The sequence below is a fragment of the Mirounga leonina genome, unplaced genomic scaffold, assembly GCF_011800145.1.
Source record: "Mirounga leonina isolate KUSES-001 unplaced genomic scaffold, KU_Mleo_1.0 Mir_153, whole genome shotgun sequence".
Lineage (NCBI taxonomy): Eukaryota > Metazoa > Chordata > Mammalia > Carnivora > Phocidae > Mirounga > Mirounga leonina.
The window spans coordinates 18,779,220-18,792,982 of NW_023270387.1; the positions used below are offsets into that span (position 1 = coordinate 18,779,220).

General features: G+C 47.4%; 1 protein-coding gene across 1 annotated transcript in view; it reads left to right on the forward strand.

Annotated features, from left to right (window-relative positions):
• The window catches only part of GRAMD1B (GRAM domain containing 1B), a 169,275-nt gene that overhangs the window by 25,370 nt on the left and 130,142 nt on the right, over positions 1 to 13,763 (forward strand). The window contains exon 2 of the mRNA XM_035009171.1: positions 12,724 to 12,789. Coding sequence (XP_034865062.1) covers positions 12,724 to 12,789 — 66 coding nt within the window. The remainder of the gene's footprint in view (positions 1 to 12,723; positions 12,790 to 13,763) is intronic.

Consider the following 13,763-nt stretch of genomic DNA (forward strand, 5'->3'; position numbering starts at 1 on the left):
TTAGCTTGAAACTGACGAACAGGGAGTATTTACACCACAGAAATCAGCAAATGATGCACATCTGTTTCCTCCTCCCTGAAGCTGATGGTTAAACACCTATCAGCTCAGTCAAGGGGCTGTTTCAGAAATTTATTTATGTATTTATTTTAAGAGAGAGCGCGTGTGTGGGGATAGGGTGGGGAGTGGGTTGGGGGAGACGGAGAGGGAGAGAGAATCTTAAGCAGCCCCCATGCCCAGCGCCGAGCCCAACATGGGGCTTGATCTCACAACCCTGAGATCATGACCCTGAGATCATGACCTGAGCTGAAATCAAGAGTTGGACACTTAACCCACTGAGCCACCCAGGTGCCTCTAGGGGCCATTTCAATAGGGTAGGGACTTCGGTAGTTTGTATACCTGGGACATGTGTTAAAAATCCTTCAGGCCCCAGCCCAGACCCTGTGCATCAGAATCCAGGGAAATCGATGCAGTGGGAACCTATCTTTAAAATAAAGTTGCCAGGCGATTCTTACATAGTCAGTCTGGTACTGGTCATTGGTCCAGGGCCAGGACAGTAGAGAAAGAGAGGTGGAACGGGTATGAAAGATGAGTTTGAGGTAAGAGCAGCAGAACTCAGTGGCCGACTGGAGGTGGGGACTAGAGGAGAAGAGCTCTGCCAAAGCTGAGTCTGAGTTTCCTTGTTTGGACAACTGGGTGGATGGACGGAGATGCAGGTAGGTGAGCTAAGGGAGGCAGGTTAAGAGTTACTTGGTGGGAGAAGTGGGAGTGGGGAGGAGAGCAGGGGTAGTTTTGGATATGCTGTCTGAGAGGTCTCTAGGGAGGCAGGGTTTTGGTGATGTCTTACATGCATTTGGAATCAGGGAACCTAGTGCTTGGTAGAACAGTCAGGTTTGGGACAACAGGTGGGTTGTTGAAGGCATGGATTCGGGTGAGATTCTTGGGGAAGAATGTGTAGAGAAGAGAAGGTGGGCAGAACTCTAGCGACAACTTTTCGGAGATTGGTAGAAGGGAAACCAAGAGGTCAAGCAAACAGCAGTTTGTGTATTGATGACTAAAGTCAGTGGTTTCTTGGAGGGAGGGGTTCCTCTAGGTGTTTCCAGCATTTCTGAAAGTCTGATAGAAAGCCACATAGCATGTTTTTGTAATAAGAGAATCTAAAACATTGTTTAGAGTGTTTTAGGTTAAGAGTGACTGAGGAGAGTTTGAGACATGTCATTAGATGCTGAACTGAGGTTCTGAATGGTAGTTATGTATGTACCTTTGATTAAAACACACACACACACATACACACACACGGATGCCTGGGTGGGTGTTAGGTGTCGGTTAGGTGTCTGACTCTTGATTTCGGCTCAGGTCATGATCTCAGGGTTGTGAGATTGAGCCCCATGTCAGGTTCCGTGCTCATTGTGGAATCTGCTTGGTATTCTCTCTCTCCCTCTGCTCCTTCCACCCCCCTCCTTGAGCATGCTTGCTCTCTCTCTCTCTCTTTTTTCTCTAAAAAAAAAAAAAAAAGAAAATACACAAATTAACTAGGAGACAGCCTTTAGTTAGATATCAGAAAGCTATCTTCCAAAACATGATAGTTGTGGATTTGGTAAAGGTTCTTGGTGTGGGGCTCTCTGTGTGTCCTGGGAATGTCTCTGGACTTGCCCCTGTGAGAGGAAATCAGGGGAGAAGGGACTTTAACTCCTCATTTTGAACAGTTTAGACAAAGGAATCAGGATCAAGATGATTGTCAAAAAGAAGGTTTTGGGGGATTGCCTGGGTAGCTTATTCAGTAGAGCATGCAACTCTTGATACCAGGGTCGTGAGCTGGAGCTCCACATTGGGTGTAGAAGACTACTAAAAATTTATTTATTTATTTTTGTGCGCACACGAGAGAGAGAGAGAGAGAGAGAGAGAGAGAGAGAGCGAACATGTGCACGCACGCACAAGCAGGGGGAAGGGCCGTAGGAGAAGCAGACTCCCCGCTGAGCAAGGAGGCAGAGGAAGGACTCGATCTCAGGACCCCGGGATCATAACCTGAGCTGAAGCCAGACACTTAACCGACTGAGCCACTCAGGTGCCCTACTAAATTTTTTTTTAAATAAGGTTTTGGGGTTATCTGTGGACAGAATGACTTCTGGCTTGCGTTGGGTTGAGAACTGTCTACTTTGTTCTCCAGTATGAAGGCTCTGGATTGGGAAGCAAAGGATGTCCTAAAGGCAGGGAGGTGGCACAGGGAGCTGAGAGGGTGGGGCAGGCCGGCCTATGAGACTCCCCTGCCCAGGGTCTTGACAGTTGTCTGCAAGTTCTGGGAAGCATCTTGGTTGGTCACATTACTACTGATTAAAGGTTTACCACTAAGTGACCTGGTTAACTTGTTTGTATTCTCTTAAGAGGGCCTAAGATTTTGCTGTGAAGCAAAGTAGTGCTTGAGGCCAAGGAAGTACTAGGGTGTGGGAACTAGAGAAAAGTGATGTGTTCTTTAAGAATGACGGAAGACTATTTAAACTGACACATGTTCTCTTGCCCCCTTTCTTCAGAAGCCATTTGAGGAATATAATGGGGTAAGTGTAATTATTTTAATTGTGTGTAGTGAAAGGTTTGGAATTTTAATGACCTTTATACTTGAAAATATCTCAGAACAGGGCATTAGAGAAAATAATTTTTTTCCCCAGCCAACGCTTGATTATCTGTATTCACGAGAGCCAAGGACTGGCATGAACATTTGATTGAAACTCATAGGCAATTCAGAAAGAAAGAAACAAACAAAAAAGTTGTAGCCTGGAGCTTCAAAATGTTTTCCTATTGACTTTTTACTCCTACTGTCTGATTGGAGAACTACATTCTTTCCTGCCCACCCTCGGATGGAAAGGCTCTGTCAGGCATGAAGTGCATCTTCATGATGTTGGGTCACTGAGAGCTGGAGCCTGACATTGGCGGGCGGTGGGGCAGAGGAGAGCTGGCATCAGGAAGGTTTAATTCACAGGAGCTGCTTTCTTTGGAAGGTTCATACACGTCTAATTCAAATTGGCATCTCTAGATCACCAAAGCCTGAAACAAATTCCGTTGGAAATTCCTTGAGGTCACAGACCATAGTTTACACACTGAATAGAGCCTAGGGTGCTTTCAACACAGGCATTTAGAACATGTTGGTGGACATCTGGAGGTGTGTGGTAGTCTGGGGACAGAGTGTAATCTGTGCAGATTTGAGAGTACTTGCTCAGCAGAAGATCTTTCTGGAGTGGCAGGAGTGTTCAGTGGAAATGAAAACAGAAGATAGGACCTTTGGTCTTAAGTGACAGTGTGGCAGAAGGTATAGGGAATTGAATCCTTAATTACTCGATCCCACGGAGTGTGCTAATTTTTGTGATAAAGGGTAGGGTGATGTGTGGGCTGTGGTGGCCAAAGAAGATTTCCCTGAGAAGGTGCTGCTTTCAGAGGATCATAATAGCTATAATATTGAGTAGCCCAAGGCCAGATCCCTTTCTAAGTAATTGTGGGTATTAATGTTCACAACGCCCCATTGAAGAAGATACCGTTGTCATCCCCATTTTATAGGGGTTGAAACTGAGTAGGTAGAGGAGTTAAGATTGGCATGCTGGCAGTCTGAAGCTCGAACCCTCAGGCTTAATCCCGGATGGGGATGAGTGAAGCAAAGAAGGGAGTGCAGAAAAGGATATACCAGGCCCGGAGAGGCACCTGTCCGAGCCAGGGACAGGTGGGATCGCTGGAGTGGGCGTGGACCATGTGAGAGCTGCAAGGCAGACAGCAGGCAGCTTATTAGGGTCTTTATTACTAAAGGAAGGAGTTCGAACTTGGTTCTGAAATGATGGGAAGTCTACAGGACTTTTAAGCCTACAGAAGAGACACGATCTAGTCTGCATTTCAGGAAGACCATCAGTGTCCAGGACAGACTGGAGCCGGGCCAGACTGGCAACAGTAAAAGCAGTTAGGAGCCTATTAAAGTAATCCCCATGAGGAGTGATGAGAGCCTGACCTTGGGCAGTGGCCGGAGGAGTGATGAATGGAGACCAGGACGGACTGGCGGGGTATCAGGAGGTAGAATGTGCAGCACTTGCCAGGAGATTGATGTGAAGGTGCCTCTCGTGTTAAACATCGACCGAGCGCTCGCTTCGGCGGTGTATGTCCTAGACAACATCAGCTGGAACTTGGACATCTCCTTGGCTTTATGAGTCCAGGCCTGAATCCAGCAGCTTCTATGGAGCAAGTAGAGCGGAGTTCTGAGGATGTGTACAAAATGAAAGGTTTCGGGGTGCCGGGATGGCTCAGTCATTGAGTGTCTGCCTTCGGCTCAGGTCATGACCCCAGGGTCCTGGGAATGAGCCCCGCATCGGGCTCCCTGCTCAGCGGGAAGCCTGCTTCTCCCTCTTCCACCCCCACTGCTTGTGTTCCTGCTCTCGCTGTCTCTCTCTGTCAAATAAATAAATAAAAATCTTAAAAACAAAACAAAACAAAATGAAAGGTTTCCTAGAGGAAGGAGGGCGGGGTGAGAAATCATTAGCAAAAGCAAAGAAAGGAGTGTTTGAGGCAGGGCCACCTTCCCTCAGGGGAAAGGGGAGGGGGTCTTATGCAGATTTGGGGGATGGAGAGGTCCTGGTGGCAGAGGACCTCATTGATGCCGGAGAATTCCTGACTGAGCAGCTAAGACTCCCATTTCCAGGGGAGGTTGGAACGTGGTTTAAGTGACGCCGTTTTGGACCTGTGGGGTTTTTTTCTTTTTTTTTTTTTCTTAACACTAAGCTTGAATGAATCCTTACTTGTGGGGTGCCAGGATAGGGAAAAAAAGATGGTGAATTCAGGATTGGCTGTGTTCAGTTTGAGATTCCAGAGAGTTCAGTACCAATGCAAACATATGATAGTATTACTAACCTTTCTCGGGGGCTTACTATTTGCCCAGCCTTCTAATAAGTGCCTTATATATTAGTTAACTTGCTCACTCCTCAAAACAGTTGTCTGGAGTTACTTACAACTTAACTGGTGAGGTGACAGGAACGTAGGGAGAGGGAAGTAGGCTGCTCTGAGTGACTCAGATGAGTTTGCTCTGGAAACCTCTGCCGTCCAGTAAAGCTTTCTGCAGTGATGGGCATGTTCTGTATCTGCATTGTCTAATACAGAAGCAAGTGGCCACGTGTAGTTATTGAGTACTTGAATTATAACTAGTAAGACCAAGGAACCCAATTTTTAGTTGATTTAAATTTAAATAGCCACCTATGATTAGTGACAGCGCAGTCCCCTGCCCTGCTGTCTTTGGGGGGCATCAATATATCCATCATAACTGAGGGCTCGGGTGCAGGTAGGATTCCCCAGAGACATGCTGCTGTGGATTCTTCTATGGGTCACAGGCCTATCTGAGAATCCGGGGAGAGTTTATAAATCATCTCCTATGAATATATAATATTATTGCGCAGTATTTTGATAATTAGACGTTCACGAAACTCGGGTTCCCCAGGCATGAAGCTGGAAGAGGAAGGAACCCAACAGAATGTAAACTTGAGAATGGGAAGCTCATCTGCTTTGTTTACTACTCTATACTCGATATCAGGATTCCCAATGCCTGGTACATAGTGGGTATTTGGTAATTTATTAAATGAGTGGTTGAACAGAAGAGCCCATGAAACTTCCTCAGAAAGAAAGAAAGAAGAGAAAAACAAAAGCAGGGCAAAACCCGAGAACCAGGAGAGGGTGGTGCCATAGAAGGCAGAAAGGGTGAGGTTTGGAGAATGGGAATAATCATCAACGTCAGACCTGCCTGGGTGGTCAGATAAGATTAGGACACGACCGCTGTCCTTGACCTCTCAGTAACGGAGGTCCTGGTGGATGAAAGCGAAGAGGGGTGAGGATGCCGTTCAGATTGCAGTGGACTAATTCACAAGTCAGTGAGGAAGTAGAGGCTGTGAGTGTGGAGTCCAGTGAGTCTCATTCCTGGTTGCCCACCAGCATCCCTGGGAAGCTTTTAAAAAGTACACATTCCTGCAGGCACGCGGCTGGCTCAGTTGGAAGAGCATGCAGCTCTTGATTTCGGGGTCATGAATTCGAGCCCCACGTTGGGTGTAGAGATTACTTAAATAAATAAAAATAAACTTAAAAAAATACAAAATACACATTCCTGGACATGTTTAGACTCTGACTTGGCAAGTTTGGGGAAGGGCCAAGGAGAATCTGCATATCGACGCTCCCAGTTTACCTGATGAGGCTTTGATGAAAGTTTGGCATGCACCAAGTCGGGTATTCTTTCAATAAAATACGGCCCTGGAGGAAGGGAAGGAAAAATAAAGGGATTGAAGGAGAGCTTTCTTCCTTTTTTGTACATTTGAAGACAACCAGGGGCACGTGTAGAGGCGAAAGAACTCTTCAGTAGAGAAGGATCCGTGTGTGGTAACGAGTTAAAGGATGTTTAGCTAAATTCCAAATCCCTGAATCTTTGACCGGCTACCCACCCTGCTGGAGGTTTCCAAGGAGGCTATTACATGGATGCCGTCCTGCTAACTGTGTAGACAAATGATCCATCTTCACCCGGAGAGTGTTACTTTCTAAGTAGTACTTGAGACTGTTCAGGTATGTTGTGTAAGAAGCTGGCTGCCATTGGCCGTGCCCCAAATCGCATCTGTTTACTTGTTTTCTATTATTAGACTTTCCCATACTCATTTGCCAGATGACAAACTGTTCTGCGTTCTCGGCTGCTTTGCCACCTGCCTGTCTTCCCCTGTATACCTTTCCTCCTTAACACTAAAATGGTAAATGCCAGAGCCATTTCACAGGTGGCTATAATTCATGGACGCGCAGCCTTCTTCTCTTTCGTCAGTGACCCTGCTTTTCAGGTCAGTGGCTCTCAGAACTACCCTAAGTGTCTCTTCTCTTCCTCCCATGCATTGGACGTTTCAAAATATTTATCTGCCAAACTCACCGAATACTGAATACAATTGATGTCCGCCTTTGATGGTAAACCCAGCCAAGCTCAGCTACTGCTCTGGACACTTTCTGTAGAGGATTTCTACTATTTCTTTTTTTTTTTTTTTTAAGATTTTATTTATTTATTCATGAGAGACAGAGAGAGGCAGAGGGAGAAGCAGGCTCCCAAGGAGCAGGGAGCCCGATGCGGGACTCGATCCCAGGACCCTGAGATCATGACCCGAGCCAAATGCAGACGCTTAACCATCTGAGCCACCCAGGCGCCCCTCTACTATTTCTAATCCTCAGTGCAATCATTTAAGGTATGTGGTATACCCATGGCTGACACTGAGAAAAGTTAATTTACCCAATATCATCCCACTAAGTGGCAGAGTCCGGACTAGAACTTGTGTCGTCCTGACTCTAAATCCTGAACTCAGATACCGTGATTGGATTCCTCGCAACTCAATCTTCAGCACCGGTCTATAATTTTGGGGTGGGGGTAAGAGGGCAAGGGACTTGGCCAAAGTAGAGGGCCGATAAGAAACAAAGCCAGGCCACATCCAGGTTGGTCTGTGTTGGGCCATTTTTGCTGTGTCCACTGCCTAAAATAATTCATTTCCCCATTTTTATTAATCAAAGACCTCATCAATCAAAGCCACTCAGAGTGTTTTGAGCTTCCAGTTAGCATAAGATAACACTCTAGATTGCTCTGGTTGGTGACAACCGAAAGCAAAGAAATTCGATAAATAGTCTGCACAGCCGTAGTGTGGGTAAATGGATGGTTTCCATTAGGTTCTAGAAATAACAGCTTGCCCGTCCCCATACCTGCTTGGAATCCTCTGAATTGCTCAACACCCACCACCCCCACCCTCACGCGGGGGTTAGGAGGCCATGACCCCTTTAATGTTGTCTGGGAGAGAAAGAGTTGTTTCCCCATATGAAGCACCCACTCCGGAAGAGTACCAAATGCAGTCTCTCCCTAGCAGGGAAGCTGTCCTTTCCAGAGGACAAAGGGACACCTTCCTGGTGGCTTGTGGGTTCAGCCTGTACTCTCTGCAAGTGTCCCGGGTTGGGGGAGGGAGGAAAGGAGCTCAGGGGAATCATGGGAATTCACCGGCCTGCGCCGTGGAGCTTCCTGGTCATAGTCTATGATTATCTATCTTCCAAGGTATGCTTTGGCTCAGATGACAAACGTATTTTTCCCAGCTTGTGTGAGTGTTACTGGTTTAATAGGACCTTTGAGGATGAGTTCCCAGCACTAGTTTGCTGGTGGAGAATAAAACCAGGATTACAGATCTGATCTGCTTCAGCTGGTTTCCCTCACGAATATTCTGGAATTGAAAGAAGCTGCTTCCCCACCTCATTTAGTAACACACTCTAGTGTTTCAAAATTTAATTTATACAGTGATTTTTATCTGAAGCTTGAATTTACAGTAGGAGGGATTTACTTCTTTAGCTGCCTTGGGTGAGGGAGCAGCAAGCAGTTACCTATACAAATTCCCTTCCTTGAGGTGTTCAGTGGACTTTGAGTCATCTAGTGCCCAGATCCAAATCCTTGCTCAGAGTAGCTTTTTTTTAAAAATGGTTTTCGAACAGACATTTTTATCTGTTAGTGCCCTCTGCTGGACTTCCTCCAAGTTCTTCTTGACTTGAGGCCCAAGAGCCCAGAGTGGACACCCAAGGGCCAGCCACCAAGGCCTTCACGAAAACGGAGTGGTTGGGGATGTGGCCCTTGACCTTCTGGCATATCCATGAAACCCTAGTCTGCTGGTTGCTTTTTTCATGACCTCAGAAGACTGGTGGATTCATTTAGGGAGCAGGACGAGCTGCCCAAGTGGCCTGCATCATTTAAAAAGGCTCATTTAAGAGAAGAGTTGAAAGAGTTGATGTGAGAGGGTGAGCCAAGCTCTCAATCTCTGGAAATTCTGCTCAGCAACACTATTTCATGGGGATCGAGTGGAGGAGTGGCTTGGGCGGCCATCTCTCTTATTTAAGACAGTTGAAAATCAGGTTCCAAAATGGGAGGAGAGGGGACCAAGGGAGGTCCTGTGCACCCTAGGGCTGTTGCCACCAGGGATTCCTGTGCAGTCCCTCTTGTTCTGTGTTCACCTTTCTGGCGTGTTCCCTGCACGCCCCCAACAGGAGTGTCTACCCCCTGCACCTCGTCTGTCCTGGGGTTGCTTCACCGCTGGGGCGGTGAATACTTGTGCCTTCTCTGGGCCTCCTTTATGTCCCTGTCTCCTAGCTCAGTGCCTGGTACGTGATAAGTGTTTGGTAAATGGAGCTACAATAGAATGTCTTTCCTTTTTTTTTTTTTTTTAAAGATTTTATTTGAAATAAAGAGTGAGTGAATGAGAGCGAGTGAGCGAGAGAGAGCGCGTGAGTGCTCATGAGCAGGGGCAGAGGGAGAAGCAGACTCCCCGCTCAGCAGGGAGGCCAATGCCGGCTCGATCCCAGAACCCTGGGATCATGACCTGAGCCGAAGGCCGGTGCTTAACCAACTGAGCCACCCAGGCACTCCTAGAATGTCTTTTCTTCTCAGTTCTGTCTGCCCTGAATCTCTCTGAATTTCAGGTGTCCACACTAAAAGCCTTGTTGTTGAGACAGTCTCTTATTCCTTCTCTTACCGGACCCGGTATTTTGTTTCTGGAACATTTAGTATTTCCTTCTATGAGTTCTGATTTTCTACCTTGTTTTTTTTTTTAATCAGAGAGAGTGAGTACAAGCAGGGGGAGCAGCAGGCAGAGGGAGAGGGAGAAGCAGGCTCCCTGCTAAGCAGGGAGCCTGATGTGGGACTTGATCCCAGGACCCTGGGATCATGACCTGAGCCGAAGGCAGACGCTTAACTGACTGAGCCACCCAGGCACCCCTGATTTTCTACTTTTAAATGTTAAGTACATTGACTCTTCCTTTCCAGATTGTAAACACAGGATTTACAGTCCTCCCCTGATTCATGTCTTTATGGTCCATGACCCACAAAACGATGCCTTACATATCATAAGAATAATAATAATAATGGCAATTACACACAGCAGCTCGTAGGCGCCAGGCACTGTTCTGCATACATCACATATGTTCATTCTTTAATCTTTGCAACAGCTTTATAAAGTAAGAACTATCATGAACATGTACCTCCCATTTTGTAGGTAAGGAAGATGATGTTAAATCATTTACTCAGGGTCAGGTACCTAGGGAGCAGAGGAGCTCAGATTCAATCCCAGACCGCATATTCCAGAGTCTAGACTTAATTGTTGCCTGATGCTGCCTCTTGTTGGCATATGTGCCCACAGAAAACATTACATAAATATTTGTCAAGTGCATGCAGGTTGATGTTTCTTGGTATTTAGAACCAACAAACCGTTTGAAGGTGATTTATTGGTTCTTTCATCTCTACCATCTGAACTGCTTCCTGAGCGATGGGAAGGCCAAAAGGGGGCACCAGAGGGTTGGGTCTAGTTTGGGTTTCGGAAGTGCTGGATGGCTTCGGTTCTGGTTTGGAAGTCAGCAGTGCCACCTAGTGGACAGCTTGCTAATAGCAGCTCAGAATTATTTTTCTGAAACCCTGGTACATTGTCATTTAATTCTGGGAGCCCCTTGATTCACTTAACTTTAAGTTTTGATGGCCACAGAGAGGGTAGGGTGAGAAGGAGGAACCAGATGAAATGGAGTCAAGCCACGTCTATTCTTTGAAGAGGCTGTAATGCTGATCATGGTCCTCTGGGTTGGTTGAGTGCCATTGGCTGTTAGGTAAAAACACTAGGCTCCAGACCCCTTTCCCCTTCAGTTCGCCTCACGCATGCAGCCAGTGGTATAGACCGTAATGCTCACCAGGTCTGCTTTGGAATTTGAGCTCCAGTCAGCTGTGGGTGGCCTGCCCCTAGTACGACACGTATCCCAGGTTCTGTAGGAGACTCGGGGCCTGATGCATTATAACAAGTCAGTCCCAGTGTAAGAAATCCCACGGGTCAACAACACCATAGCATAATTTTGTGAGAAGGAGTTTGTTTTTTGTTTTTTTTTAAGATTTTATTTATTTATTTGAGAGAGAGAGAGAATGAGAGACAGCATGAGAGGGAGGAGTGTCAGAGGGAGAAGCAGACTCCCCACTCAGCAGGGAGCCCGATGCGGGACTCGATCCCGGGACTCCAGGATCATGACCTGAGCCGAAGGCAGTCGCTTAACCAACTGAGCCACCCAGGCGCCCAGTGAGAAGGAGTTTTTAATAGGCAAGTCTTTGAGACCTCGCGAAGCAGGGGGCAAGGGGGGGGATAGGGGAGGAGCCGCTCCACGGGGGACAAGAAGCAAAAAAAGTGCTCCGCATAGAATAAAGGAAAGAGAAAGGACCTGTGTACACACTTTGGTTCTGCCAGGCAACTGGAGGCTGGCTGTGTTGGGTGCTCTTCTGATTTCCCGTGTGTGTATGTGTTTGAAGATTTGATACAAATTGCTTCTAAGTTCATTTATTTCTTTGTGAAAGAACAGAGCCTAAGAGCATGGTTGTAACTGTGGACCACAAAAAGTCAAGGGCCGCTTTGGGGGAGAGCCTACAGGCACGGGAGCAAGCTCTTTTCCTACCAGATGGTGTAGAGTTTCAGCCTACCTGGGGTCTCGTCTGAGGAATACACTCTGTGGAGATCAGTGAATTCTTTTGTGCTGAACAATCCATCAGAACAAGGAAACAACTGGGTTATACTGGAGCCTGGGTTATAGTGACATTTAGGGTAATAGGAATTTATGATTAATAGACTCTGCAAAGCAGGGGTTGCTAACTTTTTCTGTAAGGGGCCAGATAAATAAATATTTGAGGCTTTGCTTCTTCATCTCTGCCTTAACTATTGGTTCTGCCGTTGCAGAGACAGGGCTGCCACGGATAATATGTAAATGAGCGGGTATGGCCGTGTTCCAATAAAACTTTATTCATGACTCTGAAGTTTGAATTTCATACACTTCTCATGTGTCATGAGATGTTATTCTTGTTTCGACTCCCCCCCCCCCCCCGCCACCACGCCCAACCATTTCAAAAAGCAAACGGTATCCTCAAAGGGCTGTACAAAGAAACAATGGGCAGCTTTAGATTTGGCCTGGTAGGGAGGGGGGGCGGCTAGAGTTTATTGACTTCTGATCAGATGGTTGGATTAGTTAATGAATAACAGTAAAAATGATATGTTCATATGCTCAGTTAGCGTCATAAGGTACCTGAGCAAAAAGCTTTTCTTCCTCTCAAGTAAGATGAAAGAGGGGTGAATTCCACATAACTTCCATGAAAGCATTTTAAAGAGCAGAGCTCTGTGAACTGAAGGCCTAGAATCAGCTTGCCTGCAGGGCATTCAGGAGTGGAGGGACTTACCCTCTTATCCCTCCTTCATCCTCACCCTCCTCTGCCTTCCCGGGAGGCAGAGAAGCAGGCCAGGTGACCTCTGCCCCCATCAAGCCTTTTCCCTGCTGGAATTCTCCCCTCCCTCCCAGTCTACCTGCCTCTTGAGAGTCTCCAGGGAGGTTGAAGAAGAATGGGATTGTTATCCTGCCCTACAGTTTAAGAGGCCCGAGTATAGAAAGTGCTGGAGGCGTTCGCTCACTGAGACTTTGTAGGCAAGGAAGAATCAGGCAACAGGTCAAGATCTCCCTCCTGTGCCTCAGATGTGATGGGTGGAGTTTGCACCAAATTTGTGTCATTTCTCATGTCCCCTGCCTGTCAATACACCCTGTATAAAGTCACACGGGGGAACTTGTATCTTTGAAATTTTGTAACCCGGTTTCTTTGTCTCGATGACCTCCCCTGGTGTTGAGAAAGAAGGTAACGGTTCACATCCTGTGTCTTGTCTTCAGTAGCCAACAGAGCAGCCACGACGATGATTCAAGCAGGTTCCTGAGTCCTCGAGCGCGGGAAGAAAGGTAAGGCCAAGTGAGGAGGGAGGGGATGGGGAGAAATGTGTGGCTACGACCGCCCTTCTAGCACCAGTGGGGGGAGAACTGTGGGCGAGAGGAGGGAGGCAGCAGGCTGCTGCAGGAGCTTGTGCTCAGACTGGCCAGAAAGACAGAATGTTCACCCAGGAAATGAGAGGACTGCGTCTAAGGGCTTCTGGTGTTGGGCAAGAAGCAGAGTCGGTCTGTGGCAAACCAGAGACCCTGGGAAACCCCGAGAGCGGGCGTGGTTCGAGGCACATCTTGGCGGCTGCGTGCGGAGCGGACGGTGCCCAAGGAGAGCTGCGGGGGTTGGCACCGCGTGTGTGACAGTGGATGACAGCGGAGTGCCAGGACAGGAGCGGACTGCAGGTGCCAGAGGTGAATGAGGGTGGACAGGTAGGGGGCAACGAGCATGAAGAGGCTCCAAAGTGCTCGCTGGAGGATTCGAGGGGCAACTAGTGCAACACTCAGGATGTGGGGAGTAGCCTCTGCTCTGTGGAGTGCCTGCCTGCGATCGCCGGAGGGGTGGTCGTGGCAGGCGAGAGGTCGGTGCCCGTGGAAGCTGACTGGGCTGATGTTAACGAAGAGGAGGTCTCCGTCGGCATGCCACAGGGCTCTGCTCTTGGTCTAGCTCTGTCTACTGCTATTGTCAACACACTGGATGAGGAAGGTGAAGGTACTTTTACATCATTTATCTTATTGCAGACACTCAGCTGAGGGGGAATAGGGAAGACTGAGGTTGACAGACTCGGGACTGAGTATTTCAGATGGAACAGTGGGTGCAAACGACAAATTTTTTTAAAGGAAAGGTGCTATTATATTTATATTATGTACTTATAAATCTATATTAGAATAGGTTTTTTTTAAGATTGTATTTATTTATTAGAGAGCGAGCACAAAAGCAGGGGGAGCAGGAGAGGGAGAAGCAGGCTCCCCGCTGAGCAGGGAGCCCGATGCGGGGC